This window comes from Anabrus simplex, chromosome 9 (assembly GCF_040414725.1).
Source record: "Anabrus simplex isolate iqAnaSimp1 chromosome 9, ASM4041472v1, whole genome shotgun sequence".
In the NCBI taxonomy this organism is placed as follows: Eukaryota; Metazoa; Arthropoda; class Insecta; order Orthoptera; family Tettigoniidae; genus Anabrus; species Anabrus simplex.
In genome coordinates, this window is record NC_090273.1 from 107,092,798 (window position 1) to 107,115,587 (window position 22,790).

Below are 22,790 nucleotides of genomic sequence, written 5' to 3' on the forward strand. Positions count from 1 at the left end.
ACGATGGAAGGTCAGGTTGGTTTGAAACGAAGAGTGGATTCCAGCAAAGAAGTTGTCTTTCACCACTTCTCTTCATAATCATAATGGATGAAGTTTTAAAAGCGGTTAAGAGAAAGGATGCAACAACTAATGCCCTGGTTTTTGCTGATGATGTAATGGTATGGGGTGAGACAGAAGCGGAAGTACAAACTAGACTAGATCTCTGGCATGAAGCTTTTACAACTTTAGGTCTCAAAATCAGCAAAACTAAGACAGTTGGCTTGGTGATGAGTAGAAACTCTCCAACTGTTTATCTAAGAATTGGAGATGAGGAGATGGATATTGTAGACAACTTCCAGAATTTAGGCAGTGTTCTGTCATCAGACAATACCATATATCAAGAGATTAGTAACAGAATACAGAAAGCTTCCAAATTCTATCATGCTGTATGTCAAATACTTTGGGATGAAACATTTCCGTTAGTTTCCAAGATCACCTTGTACAAAATATACCTAGTACGTACATTGACTTACTGAACCAACAAAGAGTCGTCTTCAGGCAACAGAAATGAAGTTTCTCCGTTCTTGTCTACAAAAAACAAAAATGGATAAAATAAGGAATATGGATATCCGACAACAGCTTGGATTGGAAAGAAGCTTGCTGGAGACTATAGAAGTGAAGGGATTGCAATGGTATGGTCACATGAAAAGAATGAACCCTCACAGGACTCCTCGAACATACTTTGACCACAATGTTCCTGGGAAGAGACCAAGAGGATGGATAGAACAAACTGGAGGAGGCTCATATACAACCGCACCCGGCTTGCTGGAGCGAAGAAATGATGATGATGATGATGATGATTCATTGAAACCGCATCTGAAACCCTTTGAATGCTACAGGAGGATTTTGATGACCAAGCTTTATGCCAAGGAAGGATATTTAAGTGATTGAGGCATTTTGAAAGAGGACGGAATTGTGTGGAAGATGGCCAATTTTGGGATCAACCGTCATCATACACAACTCCTGAAATTATTGGAAAGTGTGTGAAATTATGTATGAAGACAGACATTTTTAATCATGTTGGAATATCATACAGAACATGTTAATGCCTTCTTGGGGATGAACTGAATATGAGACGAATTGCATCAGGGTTTGGTCTTTGTCTCATGAACATGACCAGCAAACGCATTGGATTCAGGTGTCCAGTGAACTCCAAGAAATATGGTAGTTAGAGATGATCCTAACTTTCTCTCAGGGTCATAACTGGTGATGATTCGTATGTGCGTGGTCATGGACCAGAAACAAAGCAACAGTCTTCTCAGTGGAAGTCACCTTCCTCTCCACGGCTGAAAAAACTTGCCAAGTTTGCAACAAAATCAAGTAAGTGCTGATTTTAAAAAATTTGATGTTTGAGGAATTGTGCATAGAGTTCATTCCACTGCATCAGACTGTCAGTTGGAAGTTTTACAAAGACATTTTGACACAACTAAGGTGGTGGTGGTGATTATTGTTTTAAGAGGAAGTACAACTAGGCAACCATCCTCTATATAACACTAATCAGATGGAAAAATGGAAGGGATCCGATACTTCGAAAAATGAAGGTATCGGCCAAAGTAAGACAAGGACCACGAAGGGCATGAAAATGAAAGACTCCCTAGCCCTCGCAAACCTAATAGCGTCGGGGTCGGAAAAGAACAAGAGTTGACCAAGGGAGGTCGGATAGGATTGATAAAAGTGAGGAGCCTGGCACAAGTAAGTGGAAGCAATGCCAGGACTCAGCTGAGGGCCCCGTGGTCGCCAACCCATGCTCCAAAGTTCAGAGCCTCTGAGGCCCCTTTTAGTCGCCTCTTACGACAGGCAGGGGAGTGGGTGTTATTCTACTGCCCCCACCCACAGGGGGAACACAACTAAGGGAGGATGTGAGGTGAGGTGCCAAACAGCCTGACATATGGAACAATGGGGACTGGTTACCTTTGATGTTAGGCCCCTTTAAACAACAAGCATCAAGCATCATCACAGTGCATTTGCACACACTTGACTCATTGTAAGCAACTTTCTGACAAAGATTTTATGAGCAAATTCTCTGAAATTCTGGATAATACTCCGTACATATATATTTATTCCTTTTAGCTTTCTTGAAAGTTTACAGTTTTAGTTCCCTGGGTACTATTGACGAGCCTCTGCCACTTTGCTCTATTCATGCATATCTTGTCCTTCCCGTGCTGCAATGTCTGTCTTGACCTTATCGATCCAGCAGATTCTATGTCTTCCATCTGAGCACATTCTTTCCACCTCTTTCCAAGATCATTCAGACTATTCCCATAGACTCCATCTACATTGTCCAAACCATTGTAGTGTGGAAGTCCTGACCTGTTTAGTAGGAATGTCGTAATCTCAACTTCCTTTGTCATTGTCCCTTTTGATCTTCTGGTTGGTGGACCTCAGGAACTTGACCTCTGATGCCTTCAGTCTTGAGGTATTTCTCTTCATTAGGGTGCATGTTTCAATGCTGTGTAGGTCAAGATTGATATGAAGTAGCCAATTTTCCTCTCTTTAGAATCTTGTCATTCCAAAGAAGTATCTTCACTTGTTGGTAGAAGTGGGGAACTTTATTGCACCTATTGCTGATCTCTTTTGTAGCTCAATTGTATTGACAGCAGGATAAATTTTAGCTGTTGAAAGATGTCTATCTATAAATATTAATTTTTATTAACTATCTCTTGTCTTTCTGATCTCAGGAAATGATTTATGAGGAATTTTTTAAGCAAGGAGATATGGAGAAGTCAATGGGAAATAATCCTTTGGAAATGATGGACAGGGATAAAGCAAGAATACCGGAGCTACAAATTCAGTTTTTGTCAGATATTGTGATTCCAGTTTTTCAGTAAGTATAATATTTCTTTTGTAATATTTTACTTTGAAAGTAATTTTTCATGTTAAGAGTTGTTCAGGAATGTTTCTCTGTACTCCAGCCATATACTTTCTTGTTTGTTTCTTTGCTGGTTTTTTTTCCTTGGAACATTGATATGCTTTCGAAAAGGTATAATTTTACCAGAGATTGTATTTTTTTGTACAGTATGTTTCTATCAGCATGTATCAGGTCAGTTTAATATCACTGCATTTGGATTCTGTACAAAAAAAATTTAAAACTGAAATACAACCTGTGTCAATAATGTTCGGTGAATGAAGTCAGAACGGTCGATCCAGCAACACTGACGACACACAATGCTGCACCTGCGTAGCAGCAGGTTTTGACCCCCTGCTCGCAACGTTGTTCAGTTGAGCATTGTGTGTGTACCGTGTAAGACCTGTTTGACACAGTGCGTGTTTAGTGCGTTGGTTCTGAACTGCGAACAGGAACATGAACAACCAAAAGATCAATGTACAGTTTTGTTTTAGCTTGGCAAGACATGAAAGAAACACATGCAATGCTGGTACGTGTTTATGAAGATTAAGCACTGTCCTTGAAGTGTGTGTACGAGTGGTTCGCCCGTTTTCGAGGAGGCCGGGAAAGTGTTTCTGACAACCCCCGTAGCGGAAGACCGGCGACTGCCGTCAGTGACGAAAACATTGAGAAGGTGAGGACATTAATCACGAACAATTGGCGATTAACTGTGCGCACGATAGCGGATGAACTGCAGATTAACCGTGAATCCGTGTGACAAATCGTTACACAGAAGTTAGGGAAGAGAAAAACGTGTTCTCATCTTGTGCCACATCACTTGACTTAATGATCAGAAGCAGGCACCACCATCAATTTTATCATAGTCGGTATGGTAAAACTGAATTAAGACCTAAATGATCGGAAATTGTATTCTCTATAATTTTTGTTATGTAGCATTTTCGATAGGACCAATAACATAGGTAATAAAAAATTAAATTTTAGGCACCTTCCCCTAAACTACCATTTCAACCAGGGTGAATAAAATTATTTATAATGTAGACTGTAGTCATTAAATTCTGTTTAACATTTTCTTGTGGCTCGGCATCGATATGGACTTAGCAACAAAAATAGAAATGTATGAATATATCTGTTATCATAGCCAGTACGGTAAAAATGTTTAAGACATAAATGATCAGAAATTAAATTTCATATAACCTTAGTTATGTAGTATTTATCAATAGGACCACTAATAACATAAATACTTGATATTTGAGAATTAAATGTTAGGCCTTCCCTTAAACTACCATTTCACTCAGCATGAATAAAATTATTTATGGCCTAGATTGTAGTGACTTATTCCCCAACTTTAGTACCAATTTTCACTCAATTCTCTTCAGCCATTTTCTTGTGATGCGCGTACATGCTGACAGACATACAGAAATTACGGAAAATTAAAAAGTGCATTTCCTTGTTACTGCGGACATGACTGATACAGAAATACCATTCTTTTTAAATTCTGAGCTATGTACAGACAAAACTCTTATTTTATATATTAAAAACCTGAAATGCCTGGTAAGTTTTTGTTTGGCACTGCCAAGATTCAGTGCAGTTGTGGAATTTGTTTTTTCATCAATGCAGCTATGGAACATGTTTTACATTAATAAATCCTCTGTGGACAGATGAGGAAAAAACACACTTAAAATTGAGACATTGTAAGTTTATAACAGTTGTAAAAACACATTTGGAAACCTGTCTGTTATTGAGTTCCACATCCAAATATTAAAAGAAGAAAAATCTTGAATAACTTGATAAAAGACTTAAATAATACTCTTATGAATTTTGAATGTGAGCTTTCTTTGTGTACTTTGAAGTTGCATTACTATTCTTCTTAGTCTTAATATGTGTTGGGCTTATTTCTGAAGTTCTTATTATTTCTCAGTACGCCTCTTCGTTTTACAAAATGTTCCTGGTTTCTAAATAAAAATCAAGACGTCCCATTTGTTTCAAAAAATACACTGCTCAAGAAGGAATTTTTGTGTCTTTTTTTTTTCTGTATACTCGTACCTCCCTGATACACATACATATGGAAATGAAAACAGACACGTAAAGAAAACAAACCTTCTTCTTTGCAACAACAATTAAGAATTTAAATGAAAAGCATTCTTTGGACACTCAATACATGATGCATTGCACAACGTGTCATAAACAAAGTGGTCCCTGGTCATACACCAAAGTGGCTACGTGGTAATTAAAAGCATTTTAATAAGGGGTATTGCCATGCCCTTCCATGGATAAAAGCTTCAGAATGTCTTCTTAGACGTAAGATGAATGCTTGTCAGTAGCGAAAATAAAAATTTGTACAGTACCATTTCAGATATCTAAGATGAGAAATATCCTGATGGTAGCATAATGAAAGAAATCGAATCAAGGTAATGCAGTAAGTTCACAATTGTGATAAATGCTGTACTGAAAGAGAGACTTGATTGCACTGACAAAATTGTCTTTGCAACGTTCTGTCTGCAGCTGCCTTTATAGAGAGTAAAAGCTGAGTCCACTCAGAATATCTACAAATAATTCAGAAGCTAGGAGTAATAGACAGGAAAATATCAAGAATGATTTCTGGTGCAAACAAGTAGATACAATGGCAGGAGGACATGAATGCTAAGTTTGAAGCTGTGCATATGAACCAGGCTGTTGTAGGGTCATGAGGCAAGTGAGGCAAGTTGGAGGGGCTGTTTTCTTAGTGTTATATAGAGGATGGTTGCCCAGTTGTATTTCCTCTTAAAACAATAATCACCACCACCACCTTTCGTAGGAGAATAATGGGCTCGCCCAGAGAAGGTATGAGGAATAGAAGGAGATCTAGCAGACAAGAGTTTTGGTTGAATTTTTAATGATTTCAAGATAGGAGGCATAGAAACAGATAAGACCAGTGGGCGAGTTGCAAAAAGAGGATTGTAGAGATGTTTAGTTCATTAACAGAGGTTTGCAGACTAAATGCTGAATGGCTAATCATATACATTGATGTATATATGTATGTATCTACTATGACTACTACTTTTTTTAATTCATTATGCTCAGCTAGGGAGTGCATTTGAACTTATTTAGGAAAGTCTTGTCATCTTTTCTTCCCAGTATCTCTGCATCCATTTACTGAGTTTCTTTTTATGTTCCTCTGTCCATCCTGTGTCTTTTTGTTTAGGTTTTTCAACAAATTTGTATTTGTTTGTTTGAGTCCTGAATTGTTTTATCTTGAATGATTTCTTTGTCAATACCAGTTTCTTAAAGGTCTTTCTTTATTTCTAGTAGCCTGTTGTGCTTTTTTCATGGATAGTGCTAAGTTTAGAATTTTCTCTTTTTTAGCCTGTTATTATCCATTCTTTGTAGGTGACCATAACATTTTAATTGCCTTTTTCTAATTTTATTTGTGGTTTGATAGATTTCCTGTGGTTTTGATTTTATCCAAATTCAGTTTTTGTATTTTGATCCTAGGATTTCTCTCTCTTGTTTTTCAATGCTTTTTATTTGTTATCAGAGATGGTTCGATGTCCTTGTCTTAGTGTCATATTTTTTTGTTTTTTTTTTTAATGTAGATTTTTTATTGTATCTGTTCCAGGTGATTTTGTATGCTTTTCATACTTTTGCAATTCTTTCTCTGTTTACTCCAATTTATCCCTGCTGGTTGAATAATTTTACCTAGATATTTGAGTTATTTTCCTGAATTTGGTGAATAAAGTTGATTGTTGAATCCTGATATAGTCCTTCCATATATTCCATCTTTTCATACGAAATTTGGAGTCCAGTTTTTGCTGTTATTTCATTAAGTTAATCTATAAACTAGATTGGTTCTTGTTTGTTGTTGGAGAGGATTGCACAGTCATCTGCAAAGGCTAGACAATCAAGGTGAATTCTGTTTTTGAGAAACTAAATTGAATAGTAGTGGAGATAATCTATCTCCTTGTTTGACTCCTGTTTTAATTATGAATGGTTCAGAAATTTTTACTAAGAATGTAACTTGTGGTGGTGTTGTTGCATTGAAGTTAGGGTAGGGTTCACCTATTCAATACAAGGTATTAATTAATTAAGTGAAATTAGCATCATTTGCATTGTGAGATAGTGTCAATGTTTTTCCTTTTATATTATACGTATTGCATGGTCCTTCACATATGATGTACTGACATCTGTCAGTGGGACTGTGATATCCATCTCACCTTTCCAGATATATTTTTGCTACCAGTTTCAACCTTAAGAGGTCATGCTCAGCTATTGACAAATAAAAATATACAAATTGCCAAGATCCAGATTAATAAGAAACATTAAAATATGAATGAAGGAAAACAACTAAAAACATTTAAAATAAGATGATAAGCTAATAAAATAATCTGGTGGAGATTATACATCAATTAAACTACGAAACTATTAGACATAAACTATGGATTCCATTGTCCATTTTGAGTCTTGATAATGTCTACATCAGCATTGTATGTCAAGATATTACAATATAACTCTCATAAAAACATCTGGAAGACATGATTGCAGATTATAAAAACAACAATCCAAATAGTGGTTATGTAGAGTAGTAGACTTATTGTGAAACACTGAGTCGGTTGATGTAGTTTTAGTGATTATGACAAATCCTTTATGATATTCAACATAATATTACTCTGTAGTGAGTGGCCCAATTCAGGTGTGGTAAAATTTGCAATTGATGGATCAGAGTGGGTTGTTGATATCCAGTTTAGATGACTGGAAAATATAAAAAAGTGTTAGAAGGCAAATGGTAGAAAAAATGGTTACATAGAATGAGGCTCATGCCCCCGCAGCTTAACAGGCATCCTCCTACTTAGATTTTGTGTGCCGTACTGAGTGTGTAACATTGGTAGCAGGTAGAACCCTCTTTCGAAGTAGTCCTGCCCATGGAGTGGTGCCCCTGCCTATGTGAGTCCCAGAGCACACTGACCCAGTGTGTAGCATCTGGTAAGGGTCCAGCTCAGGATTATGAATGAAAACCTCAACGTCATCTACAGTGAAGAAGTTGGACTTCGGTACGGTGGAGATAGCAGAAGGGACAGCCCTGTACTTGGGGATTAAAATGAGAACAACCTGCTGCCTTGCAGGTTGGATAGGGGACTATCAAAGGCTAAGGGAGAACACCCCATCAGAAACATCCTCTCTAGTGTTAGGCTTAGCAGACCAGCAGAGAGAGACATTGGAATTGCTTTCAAAACTAAAAGGAGCCTCGGATACCATAATAAAATCCTGAATGCGACTTCATCTTTGCATGGCTCAGCTAGGAATGATGGTCAGCAGCGTGATGTTAAACAGAGCCATGCCAGAAAAAAAACACTATGAGACAGAATAAGACACGAAGTGCGACTTCAAACATCATGACCTGATCATTGTTCAGGTGTACGCACCACAGTTTGGTTGAACTCAAGAGGAGAAAGATGCCTTTCTTGAGGACCTGGAAGAACATGTAGAAGAGGACAACATAATATTGATGGGAGATCATAATGTCCAAGTTTGTGTTGATAGGGATATGAAATTGTGATTGGCCCCAATGAATTTGGAAACAGGAATGCAGAAGGAGAACACCTGTCTGAGAAATAACCTCCTTATTAAAAAATATTTATTTTAAGAAACAAGTGAGCCATAAAATCATACGGCACAGCTGGGAAAGAAACCTGAAATCCCTAATCTATATATAAAATAAGAGTGAGCCATAAAATCACAAGGCACAGCTGGGACAGAAACCTGAAATCCCTAACCTAATATATATATATACAATACGAGTTTTGTCTGTACATTGCTCAGAATTTGAGAAGAATTGCATTTCTGCATCGCTCATGTCCACAGTAACAAGGAAATGCACTTTTTTACTTTTCTGTATGTACACCAATCACGAGAAAACGGCTGAAGAGAATTTAATTAAAATTGGTACATGAAGTTGGGGGATGAGCTACTACAATCTAGGCTATAAATCAGGGGTTTCCAAAAGCCATATTGTGTGACCCGTGAGAGATTTAGAAAAATTATGTATATTTTTTAAGAAATTTAAAGAAAATGTACCAAAAATATTTCATAGCTCATTCAAAAAATTATCCCAAGTCAGAAGTAATTCATTATTTAATATTATTTCCTGTTTTTAACTATTCACTTGACCTGAATAGATTATTTTATTTTAAAAAATGTAAAACCCTCATTCTTGCGAGAGCATATATTTTTGTATGGATATCATTTTCACTTGCATGTATATCTTGCCACAATTAATGTGAAATCAATATTTAAACATTTGAGAATATTTTTCAATAACTTACGTTTGAATATTGTCATGCAGACATATACGATGTGCAACATTCAACTGTTTCATAATTTCCAACCTGTCTAAAAATGTTTTCGTAGAAATGCACTGCCTACTTGATACATAAAATCTTCACATTCATGTGAAACCGGTCCCAACTCCACAGAAACTGAACTCTAATCGCTAATGTTAATGAAATGTATAAAAGACAGTCATAACAGCAAGTGGCTGGTCTGAAAAAGATACAGAAAAAATGAACAAACGAAGTTGATAGAGAATTAAGTCAGCTGTTCTACGAGCGACGCGCCATATCATACAGTGCAGGATGCGGCAAGAGCGGACATGGACTCCTCCACTGACCTCCATCCCCTTCACTGACGCAGCAATAGACTCGCCCGGCAAGGCTTGCTGGCTATTCCTCCCATCTCCACACACTCAGTCGCGCTTGTTTGATGTGTAGTGAAGTTTCACAAGTTACTGTACTGTCCATTTTTTTGGAGGCTTTGTTTAGTGTTGAGTGTAAAGTGATTGCATCTTTTATGTGAATAGAAAATGAGTGGAAGCTCATTGAAACGCAAAATTGAAAATGAAAACAGAATTTACAAGGAAAGCTGGGAGAGTGACTATTTAATTACTAACAAAAGTGGGAAGCTTCAGAGTTAATTTGCATGCAAATAGTGTCTGCACCGAAGGAGTACAATGTTAAATGACATTACTCAACAATGCACGAGAAAAGGTATGCAGCATATAAGGAAGAAGCTTGACACGCACTGGTTGCAGACTTCAAAAATAAATTAAAACAGCAAACATGTTTGGTAAAGTCTTACAAAATCAGTCGTCTTCTCTGGACGCCTCCTACGCAGTGCCCCCTGAACTTGCAAAGGCCAAAAAACCCTTCCTTGAAGGCAGTCTTGTTAAAAAGTGCGCTATGGAGATGGCAAAGGCTTTTGGAGATGCTAAAATGCTGAGAAATTTGAATCAGTGCCACTTTCCAACCAAACAGTACAGAGAAGGGTCACTGATATAGAAAAAGTGCTCATTAAATTGGTTAAGGAAAGCACATATTTCTTGCTATGCCTTGACAAAAGCACTGATCAGTCAGATGTCAGTCAGCTACTAATATTTGTATGCACCATCTTCGAAGACTTCAGTAGTAAAGAGGAGTTATTTGATGTCTGCTCTCTTCAAGGAACAACAAAAGGGAGGGACATTTATGATGCTGTTAAAAGAACTGTTGACAGAGTTGGAGGCTTCAATAAATGTTCAGCCATTGTGACAGACAGAGCTCCAGCAATGACAGGGGTGAAGACAGGACTGATGGGATTGCTAAAAGAAAATAGCGTAACTTGTCCAATGATTCACTGTCTCATTCACCAGGGAGCATTGTGTGGGAAATCAATTACAAAAACAGAAGTTTTCAAACTTGTGGTTACAATTATTAATATGTTAAGAGGTGGAAATCAAGCCCTTTTGCATAGAAAATTCAAACAGTTTCTGCTGGAAATTGATGCAGAATATGGAGACATGCTGATGTACAACCATGTAAGGTGGCTGAGTGCAGGTAAGTGCCTTCAACGTTGTTTTGCAATTCACAAGGAAATCCCCAAATTTCTTAATAAGTTTGTCTTGTCAGATACCTCAGAACTAGAAGAGAAAATTCAAAGCCCCAGAGTTTTTGAAGCAGTTAGCTTTCCTAACAGACATGACAAATCACCTTAACACCTTCAACCTGAATCATCAAGGAAGAAACCATGAGGTGTCAGATATGGTGGGAACTGTTAATGGATTTCGAAACTTCCCCCCACCCCCCATTGGTTTTACGTTGCACCCACACAGATAGGACTTATGGCGACGATGGGATAGGAAATGGCTAGGAGTTGGAAGTAAGCGCCCTTGCCCTTAATTAAGGTACAGCCCCAGCATTTACCTGGTGTGAAAATGGGAAATCATGGAAAACCATCTTCAGAGCTGCCGACAGTGGGGCTCGAACCCACTATCTCCCGGATGCAAGCTCACAGCTGCGCGCCCCTAACCGCACAGCCAACTCGCCTGGATGAAACAAATTGAAAATTTTCAAACATTCTTTAGAAAACAATGAATTGACTCATTTCCCTTGCTGTCTACAATTAGCGGCAGAGAAGGACCAAGAAACCATACATTTTTTCAGATTTTAGTTCACACATTCAAGAGATCATTGAAGAATTCAACACACGATTCAAGGAAACTGAAATTCTGAAAAGCAGTATACAACTTTATGTGATTCCTCTTGATGCTGCAATCGAGGAACAAGAACCACAACTACAACTTGAACTGTGCGATCTACAAGCCGATACGCTCCTACAGACAAGACAAGAAAAGGGATCACTTTTTTTTTAATTGCTACCCAGCAAAAAATACTCAAAGTTAAGACAATTTGGACTATAAATGACTTCAATGTCTGGGAGCATGTACATGTGTGAAAATGTTTTTTCACCTATGAAATTCATTTTTTTTAAATACAGAAGTCGACTTTCAGATTCTTCCTTGCTGCATATTTTGAGATTAGCAACAACAGAGCTGGAGGTAGACATTCGTTCATTGGTAGATGCAGCTGATCAACCACACCACTCCCACTAAATTGTCCTTCTTTAAGTTTTGTTTTGACTACATTATTAATTTCAGTTATTCTTAAGGCTTTTTTTTTTTTTTTTGTCAAATATTAATTCAAATGAACTGTCATTGTTGAGTGCTTTTCTTCAGAATTGATGTACAATAGTGTTTTAAGCAATTAAAATTATCAAACCTTCATTTCAATTGAACTATGAACATTATTTCATACTGATACCTCTGTTCTATCTGTAGAATTTTACGAAAATTGGCCTATTATTGAAGTGCGGCCCGCGATCATACCTAAGGTTTCTAATGTGGCCCTCGAGCCCATACTAATTGGAAACCCCTGCTATAAATCATTTTATTCACGCTGAGTGAGATGGTAGTATTCTCAAATATTTATATTTTTAGTGGTCCTATTGATAAATTGTCTTATACATTTTTACCTTACCGGCTATGAATTTGTATTTTTGTTGCTAAGTCCATATCAGTGCCGAGCCACAAGAAAATGGGTTAACAGAATTTAATGAAAATCGGTATATAGAGTTGGGGAATAAGAAACTACAATCTAATCTATAAATAATTTTATTCACCCTGGATGAAATTGTAGTTTAGGGGAAGGCACCTAAAATTTAATTTTTAAATACCTATGTTATTGGTCCTATCGAAAAGTACTACATTACAAAAGTTATAGAGAAAACAATTTCCGATCATTTATGTTTTATTCAGTTTTACCATACAGACTATTGTAAGAGTGGTATTTCAGAGTCGGAAGAAAACTAAATGTGAAGGCCTACAATATTGAAAGTGCATAACACTGATCAACAAAAACATTACATTGACCATTGTTGTGATGATCTTTGTCCCTTATGCTGCCACTCAACTCCGATAGATGGGATTACTGCTGCGTACTGAGTATAAAAGCCTGACTGAACATTGGTAGGAAATAGCTGGGGGGTTTGAAATCCTTCTTCTTTAGCATGCCATTCCTCTGATTCATACATTTTCTGATACTGCTGGTACTTAACACACTGGTTCATCATAGTATTCCAGCTATTCGATCCCTACTCTGACGCGCTATTTTGAATGCGCCGTGTGCACACTTAAGGCAGATGCTCACTTAGTAGTAGTAGTGGTAGTAGTAGTAGTAGTAGTAGTAGTTTTTTTTTTTATGGCAGGGGAAAATCTTTTAAAGACACCACTCTGTGTGGGAGTTGGATTTCCACCAACTAAAAACCCCTGCCCTCTTCACTCAGACCATTCTGGAACTGCTTGTCGGCATGACATCAGAATGGAGTGATGTATGTTATTAAGTTCTTCCTTTCTCTTCTTTCTCCTTCATCCCCATAATGCTTGTCGCCATTGCCTTTACTGTGTTCCAGGCAAACGGGCTCTCTAACATAATCTGAACCAGATTCCCTGGCGTGAGTTGTCGGCCAAGTTGTTGGCAGGCTTTTCTTCGTTCTTCTTCCCATCGAACACAGTAGAAAAAGGTGTGTTCTACTGTATCCCTTTCAGAACAGTACCGACAACCATCTCCCTGCGTCTTTCCCATCTTCATGGCGTATACGCCGAATCTTCCATGTCCTGTCAGGATCTGTGACAGATAGTAATCTACCTGCCGATGTCTACATTTAAGCCAGTCTCCTATGTTGGGTATTAGCTTTTTTGTCCATTGGCCAACATCGGTTGTGCCATCCCATCGGTCTTGCCAGTCTAGTAAGAATTGGTTCCTCGAGGCTTTCTTTTCCTCAGCAGATATAGTTGCACCCCTTTCATGCCAAAGTTTTCTCTCTGCAACGAGGAGGTCAATGGGAATACTGGCAGCTACAACTTGTAAAGCTGCTGTCGAAACAGTTCGATATGCACAGGTAACTCTGAGCAGCATTTTCCTCTGTACTCTTTCCATAGCTCTTCGGTGAATCTTCCTCCTGAGTGCATTGTGCCAGATAGGTGCAGCATAAAGTAAAATGGAATATACTGCAGAGCACATAATCTGTCTCTTAACTGTTCTTGGTCCCCCGATGTTAGGCATAAGTCTGGCTAATGCCGATGCCTTCTTCTCTGCCTTTTGGGTTACTGCCTTCACATGTGCACCAAATGTGCAATTCCTGTCAATAAGAACCCCAAGGTATCGTACAGACTTTCCTGGGATAATCACTGTATCATTTAATAAGAAACGGACATTTTTCCAATTCCTGGAACCTTTCAAAATTACAGCCTCAGTCTTATGTGGAGCCAATCTCAACTTATTATTTACCATCCAAAGGTTAACTCGTCTCAGTGATTCATTTACTCGGAAGGTCAGTTCTTCTACATTCTCTGCTATTACCACTATTGCAAGGTCATCTGCATAACCAATAGATGTTGTCCCTTTTGTCAGCTGCAGGCGTAAGACACCATCATATAGAATGTTCCACAAGGTGGGTCCTAGGACAGATCCCTGTGGAACGCCAGCACTCATTTCAAGATCTTCTAAATCATGAAATCGTATTCTTCGTCCTTTGAAGTACTTAACGATTATTTGTTGTAGATACTGAGAAATGTTCATCCTACGAAGTTCTCTCAAAATAATGCTCCAAGAAGCAGTGTTAAAAGCATTTTTGACATCTAGCGTTATCAAGGCAGCCCATTTCTCACTGCTTTCTGCCTGTATTTGAATCACCCTCTCAATAGCTTGGGTTGTGGTTCTACCCTTTCTAAATCCAAACTGGTTCGAAGAAAGTCCTCCCTGTTGTTCAAGTTCTTTCTCCAGTCTAGTTTTAATCAATCCTTCGTAAAGTTTGCTCAAGGTGTTTAATAAGCACAGTGGCCTGTATGCTGATGGATCTAATGATAGTTTCCCTGCCTTCAATAACAGCACTAGCTTGGCTACTTTCCACTCATCGGGGAATTCACGCTTTTTTAATAAATCATTGAAGACTGATAAGATCCAACCAGGTGCCACCTCAACTGCATACTTGATGGCTTCTGGTGGGATTCCATCTACACCTGGTGCCTTACCAGTCTTCATATTGCGTGCTACCTCTTGTAACTCAACCACAGTGAACGGTTCTGCAACACAAAAATCTGATTCCGTTTCAAGTCTGTCATTAGTACAAGGGAACAACTCCATTGCTATGGCTTTCCTTCTATCAGCTGGGAGCTGAACTGGTACCCTGTTGATTATTCGACCGGTCACTATCTTATATCCCGCTCCCCAGATATCACTGTCTAGATCTTCGCATAGCTTTTGCCAGAGATTTCTCTTAGAATCCTTTATTAGCTTCATTAGTTGCCTCTTTGATGCCTTATAGTCAGCTTCTAATGGTATTAAGTTGACCTGGCTGATTTTTTTCCTAGATCTTATAAGAATTCGTCTCTTGTGATTGCAGTCTTTCCTTTGCGTGTCTATTTCATTGTTCCACCAGTAAGGGACTCGTGTTTTATATTTTGTTGATCCCCTCAATCGGCTGGTCCTACAAGCATCTTTAAGAGCAGTAGTTACATCTTTTAGAGTATGTTGCACTGTATCTACAGTTTGTGACATCCACTCGATTGCAATTTTAAAGGTTTCCCAATTATAGTTCCAGTAGTAGTAGTAGTAGTAGTAGTAGTAGTAGTAGTAGCAGCAGCAGTAGTAGCAGTAGCAGTAGTAGTAGTAGTAGTAGTAGTAGTAGTAGTAGTAGTAGTAGTAGTAGTACCTGGTCTAGAATTACAATTTAGGCCTATTCCAAATTATAGCACCACAGTTCAGTAAATAACTCAAAATTCAACCCTGAAAAGAGCCATTTCTTAAGAAAAGCTTCTTCCCCTTCACTTTTATTAAATTCTACATTCATTTTATTCCAAATTAGCAGTGAAGAGGGGGTTTCTCCTCTGGCTTGGAGGAAAAATTTGCCTCCAAGTCAGATAGATTTTTCCGCCGCCAGTGTAGTGAATTGAGATTTTCCGACTCATCGGGTACTCCTATTAAACAGATGAGTAAGAGAGCATAGTTTTTGCCCTGGGACTCCCTATCCCTCCCGCCTTCATACCCCCCCTGCCCCAACGAAATTAAAGAGTGTTCACGGTTTATGGCTGTCTGCGGCCTGGTCATTCAAGCTCTAGAACTTTGGACTGTTAGATCAGCAGCATAGTACTGTTCGTTAAAAGTGAGAAAATGTGTGTTTTTTTTAATTTGATGGAGTATTTCATATGATAGCATTGCTTTTGATTGTGACATTCCTACTGGCATCATTGTACTGATCTATGTTGATTTCAGTTGGGAAAACCACTAAGACAGCCTTTCTGAGGATGTAAAAAGGCAGGTGGAGAGTGAGTGTGTGCCATTATAATGAAAACTCCCCAACTTGATTGTGACTGATGGTAGGCAAGAGGGCCTACCATTACAATGAAAATTCCCTAGCCCAGTTTTCACATAAGAAAAGACTTGGTGACTTTCCCTTCACGTTTCTAGGGTAACTTTATGAACTATGCAGTTTATTACAATCTTGATCACAACGTGTACACTACCTAACCTAGAATTCTGTATACAATACAGAATTCCATAGCAAAGCATGGTTACCATAAAACGGGATAACTTCGGCCACTTTCTCGTATATTTTTTAAATTAAAAAGTGAAATATTCCCTCTAATTTTCTGAAAAATATAATATAAGTTCTGTCATGTTTGTTCTTCATTTTTAAATATGAAAATAATTCTAATTATTATTCAGTAATGAATAATGATTATCGAAAGAGTGGCCGGAGTTACCCCAAAACGCCCAGTATCAACAATCACGAACAAATGAAAACGATTTGTGGTGAAACAGATTTATAGTGATCAAATTCACATTTTCCCCAAAGAAGAAACAATTTTATTTAGCCTAAGCATACAAGCATTCTATGGTATTACAAATTACATGTTGCATAGCATAAATATTTGTAATGGTACAAAAGATAATAAATAAAAGGTATGGAAATCATAAAGCCCAATTGTATGGAGAGAAAAGGCGGTCGGAAAAGAAGCAATCCTGTAGACTGTCCTCATAATACACTGTCTTCTAAATTTGAAAATATCTGTCCTGTCAATCAAGTTCTTAAATGTGTATCGTCCATGTCAACTGATATCCATCTATTTATCATTGAAAATGGAAACCATCTTTCCCCTCCCTGTCGGGATAAACTTCCCCATTTATTGTTTTTGTGCCTTTATTAATCTCTTCTAAAGCGTTCTTGAAGTAAACAGGATTGTAATTACAATATCCGTGGCCGCGTAATGTTTTCCTGTACGTTCTTGGCACTGCCGAAGTTACCCTGGAAGTGGACAACTTTTATCACAAAACTATTCTGTGAAAAACCTATTTGTATAAAATGCATAAATGACTGGAATGGAGAATTGAATGCTGGGACTAGAGAACAGTTTGTTTTCTGCTGTTACCAGACAAGACAATAGTCGGGACTGCAAAAAAAATTTATTGACTCAACAACGAGCTCGCCAATATTATTTGGACTACCGAGTGTTGATAGAGCATTCTATTGTATGTCCATCTTAGTTGTTGCAAGTGGTTCATCTTTTCTAGTATTGGAGGCAGGAGAAAATAAGTGTTGCTATTCGTCAGTGGCCGAAGTTACCAGCCGAAGTTACCCCTCTTTACGGTACATCAGCTAGTAGACTAATTTATATCTGACAAAGAATCTGAAACTCTCATCACAGATGCAAAAGTCTTCCGAAGCGAAATTCTCGATAGTGACCATTGGTTACTAACTGCCACTTTGCGAAACATTCCAATGGGAAGGGCAAAACCAAAGCATACACCAAAGATAAAGGTTTGGGATCTAGAATATCCTGATGAAAAGGAAGCCTACCAGCAGAAAATCGAAGACAACCTACCACGTGATGGATTAAGACCAGGCCAAGAAGAGTGGAACAGGTTTAAAGAAATAATTGTGGGCACTGCAGTCAATGTAGTTGGTAAAACAAGCACCAAAGTAAAGGAGAAAGAAACTCCCTGGTGGAATGCCACTATGCAGAAAGTGATAAAGGAAAGGAATATGGCTAGGAAAGATAAGGACAAGGAGAACGAGAAGGGTGTAAGATAAAATGAAATCAGACTGAGAGAATTAGATCAGAAGTACAGAGACTTGAAATTTAAAGCTAAGAGATTAATCAAATCAGAGAAAGAAGAATGTTGGTTGGATTTTACTGCCAAATTAGAAAAGGACAGCTAAAACAACAAGAAGCTCTTGTACAGCATTATGAGAAATAGAAAATAACCATATGTACCAGTGAAAGCAATAGAATTTGAGGATGGAACGGTTGTATGGAAAGAGACAGACATAAGACAAGTAATGAGGAACTATTTTGCACTGTTATATAATGGAAAAGATGCAGTGAGAAGGAAGGAGAAGGTTCAGAAGCTGGGAGTGAGAGGAGTGAATGTGAGCCTTCCCTGACCTGGTCAGAGGTTAAGAACGCTTTAAAGAACATGCGGAAAGGCAAGTCATCTGGCATCGATGAAGTCAGTGTTGACATAATGAAGGCTGCAGGAATTCCTGGACTTCGGTGGTTGTTCACAGTTTTGAATGCCATCTGGAAGGAAGATAAGGTTCCAGAAGATTGGACAAAGGGGATTATAGTTCCCCTCTTCAAAAAGGAAAGCAGACGTCAAAGTAGCAATTACAGAGGAATCACCCTTCTGTCTCGTGGATTAAAGTTTATGGAGAAAATTATTGATAAACGGCTCAGGAACATCATTGAACTTCAGCTAGAAGAAGAACAATGTGAATTTAGGGGTGATAAAACAACCACTGACCTCATCTTTGCTGTTAGGATGATTGTAGAGAAATACTGGGAGGAAGGAAGAGATATCATCTTTGTTTTCTTGTATCTTGAAAAGGCTTATGGTATTGTGCCTAGGGACAAGATCTGGGGTTGGCTATCAAGGAGAAATGTTACAGACTCTCTTATTGGAAAAATGAAAATGCTGTATACCCCTTGTCAGAGCTGTGCATTGTCCCCACTGCTATCTATCTCTGTAATGGACGAAATCATAAAGAGGGTGAAACAACAGTGTGTCAGTACTGATTTCCAGGCATTGGCTTTCGCAGACGATGTGGTGATCTGGGGTTGCACAGAAGATAAAATACAGCAGAAAGTAGATGACTGGAACAACCAATTTAAGGAGTTTGGCATAAAAATTAGCCCTACAAAGATGGTGGCCATGAAGGTTAGCAGGCAAAGAAGTAGTATGGATATTATGCTGGATGGAAAAAAGGTAGCAGAAGTTGATCAGTCCCAATACCTTGGCAGCATTGTAACTGGAGATGGCCTGTTGCTCAGATGAAATCACCAATAGGATTCTGAAAAGAGCTCATTTGTACCATTAAGTCAGGAACCTCCTCTGGGACAGCCAAATTCCTTTAATATCTAAGAAAACTTTGTATCAGGCCTACTTTATACCAATAACAACAAACAGTCTAGAAACATGCACCATCAACAGAAGGGATAGCAGCAGACTCCAGTACGCGAAAATAAAATTCCTGAGGTCAATGCTGCAGAGAACGAGGCAAGGTAAGAGCCAGAATAAAAAGGTCCGCAAAGACATCCAAGTGAAACCACTCATTGAAATTCTAACAACATCAAGATTGAGATGGTTTGGTCACTTGAAGAGGATGGATCTGAAGAGGGTAGCACAAAAATGGTTTGACGATGGATCTCCCAAATAAAAGATGATCTGCAAGAAAGAGGAGTGGAATTGTGTGAAGTTGAACAATGATTGCATGTGTGACTATGGGATAATAATAATAATAATAATAATGATAAACATTGTTTACCTTAGAGTAAGCGATTGAATGGAGTAATAATAGGAATGATCTTTGCCAAATTTATGAATGTTTCAATGTGTCTTCACTGCTTTTAATTTTGGATCTATTTTATTTATATTCAGGTTGTTGGCACAACTTTTCCCACCTGCCAAATGCTTAGTTGAAGCAACTGAAATAAACCTGCAGTGCTGGAGTCGGGCAACAAACATCTTTCTTGAACGCTGGCCTAAAGGACATTCTTCTATGGAGATATTGACTGATCCTGATTTTGAGAAAGAAGTACTGGAGTTATTGAATTTTCTGTAATGTGTTCATTGTTGTTTTTTATTGTTAGTAGAACCTTTATATGCTAGTCGAAAGAAATGGATACTGTGTGTGTTGTTTACTAGCCAGAGCTAAAACAATGCATTGCCATGTTTTTCCTTTGTAAAATGAAAAAGTTGCCATGTTTTAACTTAATGTTATCCTAAAATATGTTCAAGTCATAGAAAAATAAGGTAAGTTAATTACAATGACTAATGATAACTGGTTTTGATCTGGGCAATAGCCAGTAACAACATAGGAAAATGATTTTATTGTGATTTGAATATTAACATTCTAACAGATAGACTGGAATGAAATGAAATACAATTGGCTTAATTCATCTCTGAAACAAGAAGATAAATTTATTTGTGTAAAATGTAGATGTTCTGTTAGAATGTTATTTAGCCACAGAGAAATCAGTCTTACATAATTTCTCTTTTAAGTAAAAAATATGTTTTGATTCTGCTTTTGGGATACTCCTTAGACCTAGAGTTGATTATCTGTTTTATTCATATATTATACCTCTATTTTTTATTTTTTCTTAACATGTATTTCATGAAATGTGAAGTTATGATTTATTTTTATAGAACTGTTTTATGAAGGTAATGCATTTTAGATGCATATTTTCTGTATGTTCTGACTATAAATGATCTATGAATTGTATATACATACCCCTGTTGGTGGAAACTAATCAATAAGAAAGACTTTAGATAAACTATGAATGGGATATTCATAAGTTTACCTCTGTTTGTAGAATCTAATCAGAAAATTCAGACAAATATTGTAAATAGTATCTTTACATGAGAGAACAGAAAAGACCTTGGCAGCGAAAAAAATAGTGGAATGAACCCCAAAATCCAGTTAGAAATCAAACCAAATCAACTAATGCTTTTGACAGTACCAGTATATTACTGGTAGCCTTTATAGTGTAATGAACATATTCACAAAGCACTGCTACAAAAAAAAAAAAGTATGGGATTTTTAACTTTTCCCTACTTTTCATACACAAATTACTTTTTCTGTAATCTTTAAAGCGATAACAGTTTCAATAAAGCAAACTCTAAAAATTCTTGAGAATAAAAATGCTTTGTTATGAAATAATTAATACTGTTACCAGTCACCACTTGATGATTGAGTATAAGCTCCGAAACGCATTGTGGAATACAACTTAATAAAAATTGTGACTGGTAACAGTATTAATTATTTCATAACAAATTAATTCACAGTCATGGACAAAGCCTACATTAAAACATGGTTATGTTTAAGATTTTAAAAATGCTTATTCAAATTCAGTGGCAGTTTTCGTCCTGATTGCAGGTTTGCATAACTACCCCTTTTTATAGTTAATTAGAGATTTCAGGTATTTCGCTATCTTATCTACTGTCGGTGTCGTAAACTGTTATTGCTGGTTCAACCAGACTGTACAAAGTAAAAGCAGACAGTTCACATGCAAGTTCAATTCATCTGTTTATAATAAACATAATTGGATTTGTAGCTGAGAAGAGAACAATTCATTCTACTGTTTTCCATGCTTGATGTTTGGCAGGGAAGAGAAATGGACCAAAACTTGAATGACAGATTTAAATCCTCTAGCAGACAGGATAAAAAAAAGCTTGAAACTTCGAAAGCACACATTAAAAATGCTTTAAGCCTATCATTGTTTGAGAAATTGAACATTGCTGAACAGTTAGACAGTGAATACAAATAATCAGTGTATATCACTCACTCACACTCACTCCGTCGGCTTCTGAGGGATGTGAAGTTCCCATGCCGATCTAATAATCCTCTTCCATCTTGAGCCTGCTCTTTCCATTTATCAATTTGGAGGGTCTGGCATACCTTGTTGATCTTCTTCCAGATGCTTCGGGGTCTTCCTGAAGGTCTTTTCCCATTAAGAGATCCTTTGTATAGATCTGCTGGTGCTCTGTTATCCTGCATCCTCAGTACATGTCCAGCCCAGCGCAGTCTGTTGGATTCTATCACACCCATTATAGTGTGTTGTTGAGTGAGGGTGTAAATCTCATAATTAGTTCTTTTCTGCCAGCTTTGAGAGATAGGATTGATCAATGGGCCAAATATTTTTCCATAAACTTTATTCTCAAAGACTTGCAATTGCTGCTGCTCTTTCTTGTATTGCTCTTTATTGTATTGTAGATAATCATTATTTTTGCACTCCTTGTTAAAAACTTGGGGCCTAATATAGGGCTCATAGAGTAAAATGCCTTATTTGCATTCTTTTTTTTTGCTTTACGTCGCATCGACACAGATATGTCTTATGTTGACGATGGGATAGGAAAGGCCTAGGAATTGGAAGGAAGCGGCCGTGGCCTTAATTAAGGAACAGCCCCAGCATTTGCCTGGTCTGAAAATGGGAAACCATGGAAAACCATCTTCATTGCTGCCGACAGTGGGGTTCGAACCCACTATCTCCCGAATACTGGATACTGGCCGCACTTAGGCGACTGCAGCTATCGAGCTTGGTTTTGCGTTCTTAATTCTAGCTGGGTGTTCCTGTTGTCTTCAGTTTTGCTCATCGATTAATACACCAAGAAATTTAAACTCCTCTACTCTTTTAATCTTCAAAGGCAATCTGTCAACCTGCTCATGATTCAGTCTCTGTACAACCATGTATGTGTCTTTCTATCATTTACCCGTAAGCCAATTTTTGCTACCATTTCTTCTAGTTCCACAAATAACTGCCTAATTTCTAATTCATTGCGGCCAATAAGAACAATATCATTCGCATGTGCAAGAACTTTATGTTGTCTCCCCAATATGCTGCCAGCAGGTTCAAGAACTAATTTAATTCACTGCGGCCAATAAGAACAATATCATCCGCATATGCAAGGACTTTATGTTGTCTCCCCAATATGCTGCCAGCAGGTACAAGAGCTAATTTCCTGATAATCTTCTCCAGTGCAATGTTGAATAGAAGAGATAGTGCATC

The 22,790-nt window shown here is 37.8% G+C and overlaps 1 protein-coding gene across 1 annotated transcript in view; it reads left to right on the plus strand.

Annotated features, from left to right (window-relative positions):
- The window catches only part of LOC136880805 (cGMP-dependent 3',5'-cyclic phosphodiesterase), a 164,825-nt gene extending 144,272 nt beyond the window's left edge, over positions 1-20,553 (plus strand). Inside the window, exons 13-14 of the mRNA XM_067153339.2 lie at positions 2,718-2,863; positions 19,663-20,553. Coding sequence (XP_067009440.1) covers positions 2,718-2,863; positions 19,663-19,846 — 330 coding nt within the window. The 3' untranslated portion in view covers positions 19,847-20,553. The remainder of the gene's footprint in view (positions 1-2,717; positions 2,864-19,662) is intronic.
- Positions 20,554-22,790: the final 2,237 nt, after the last annotated feature.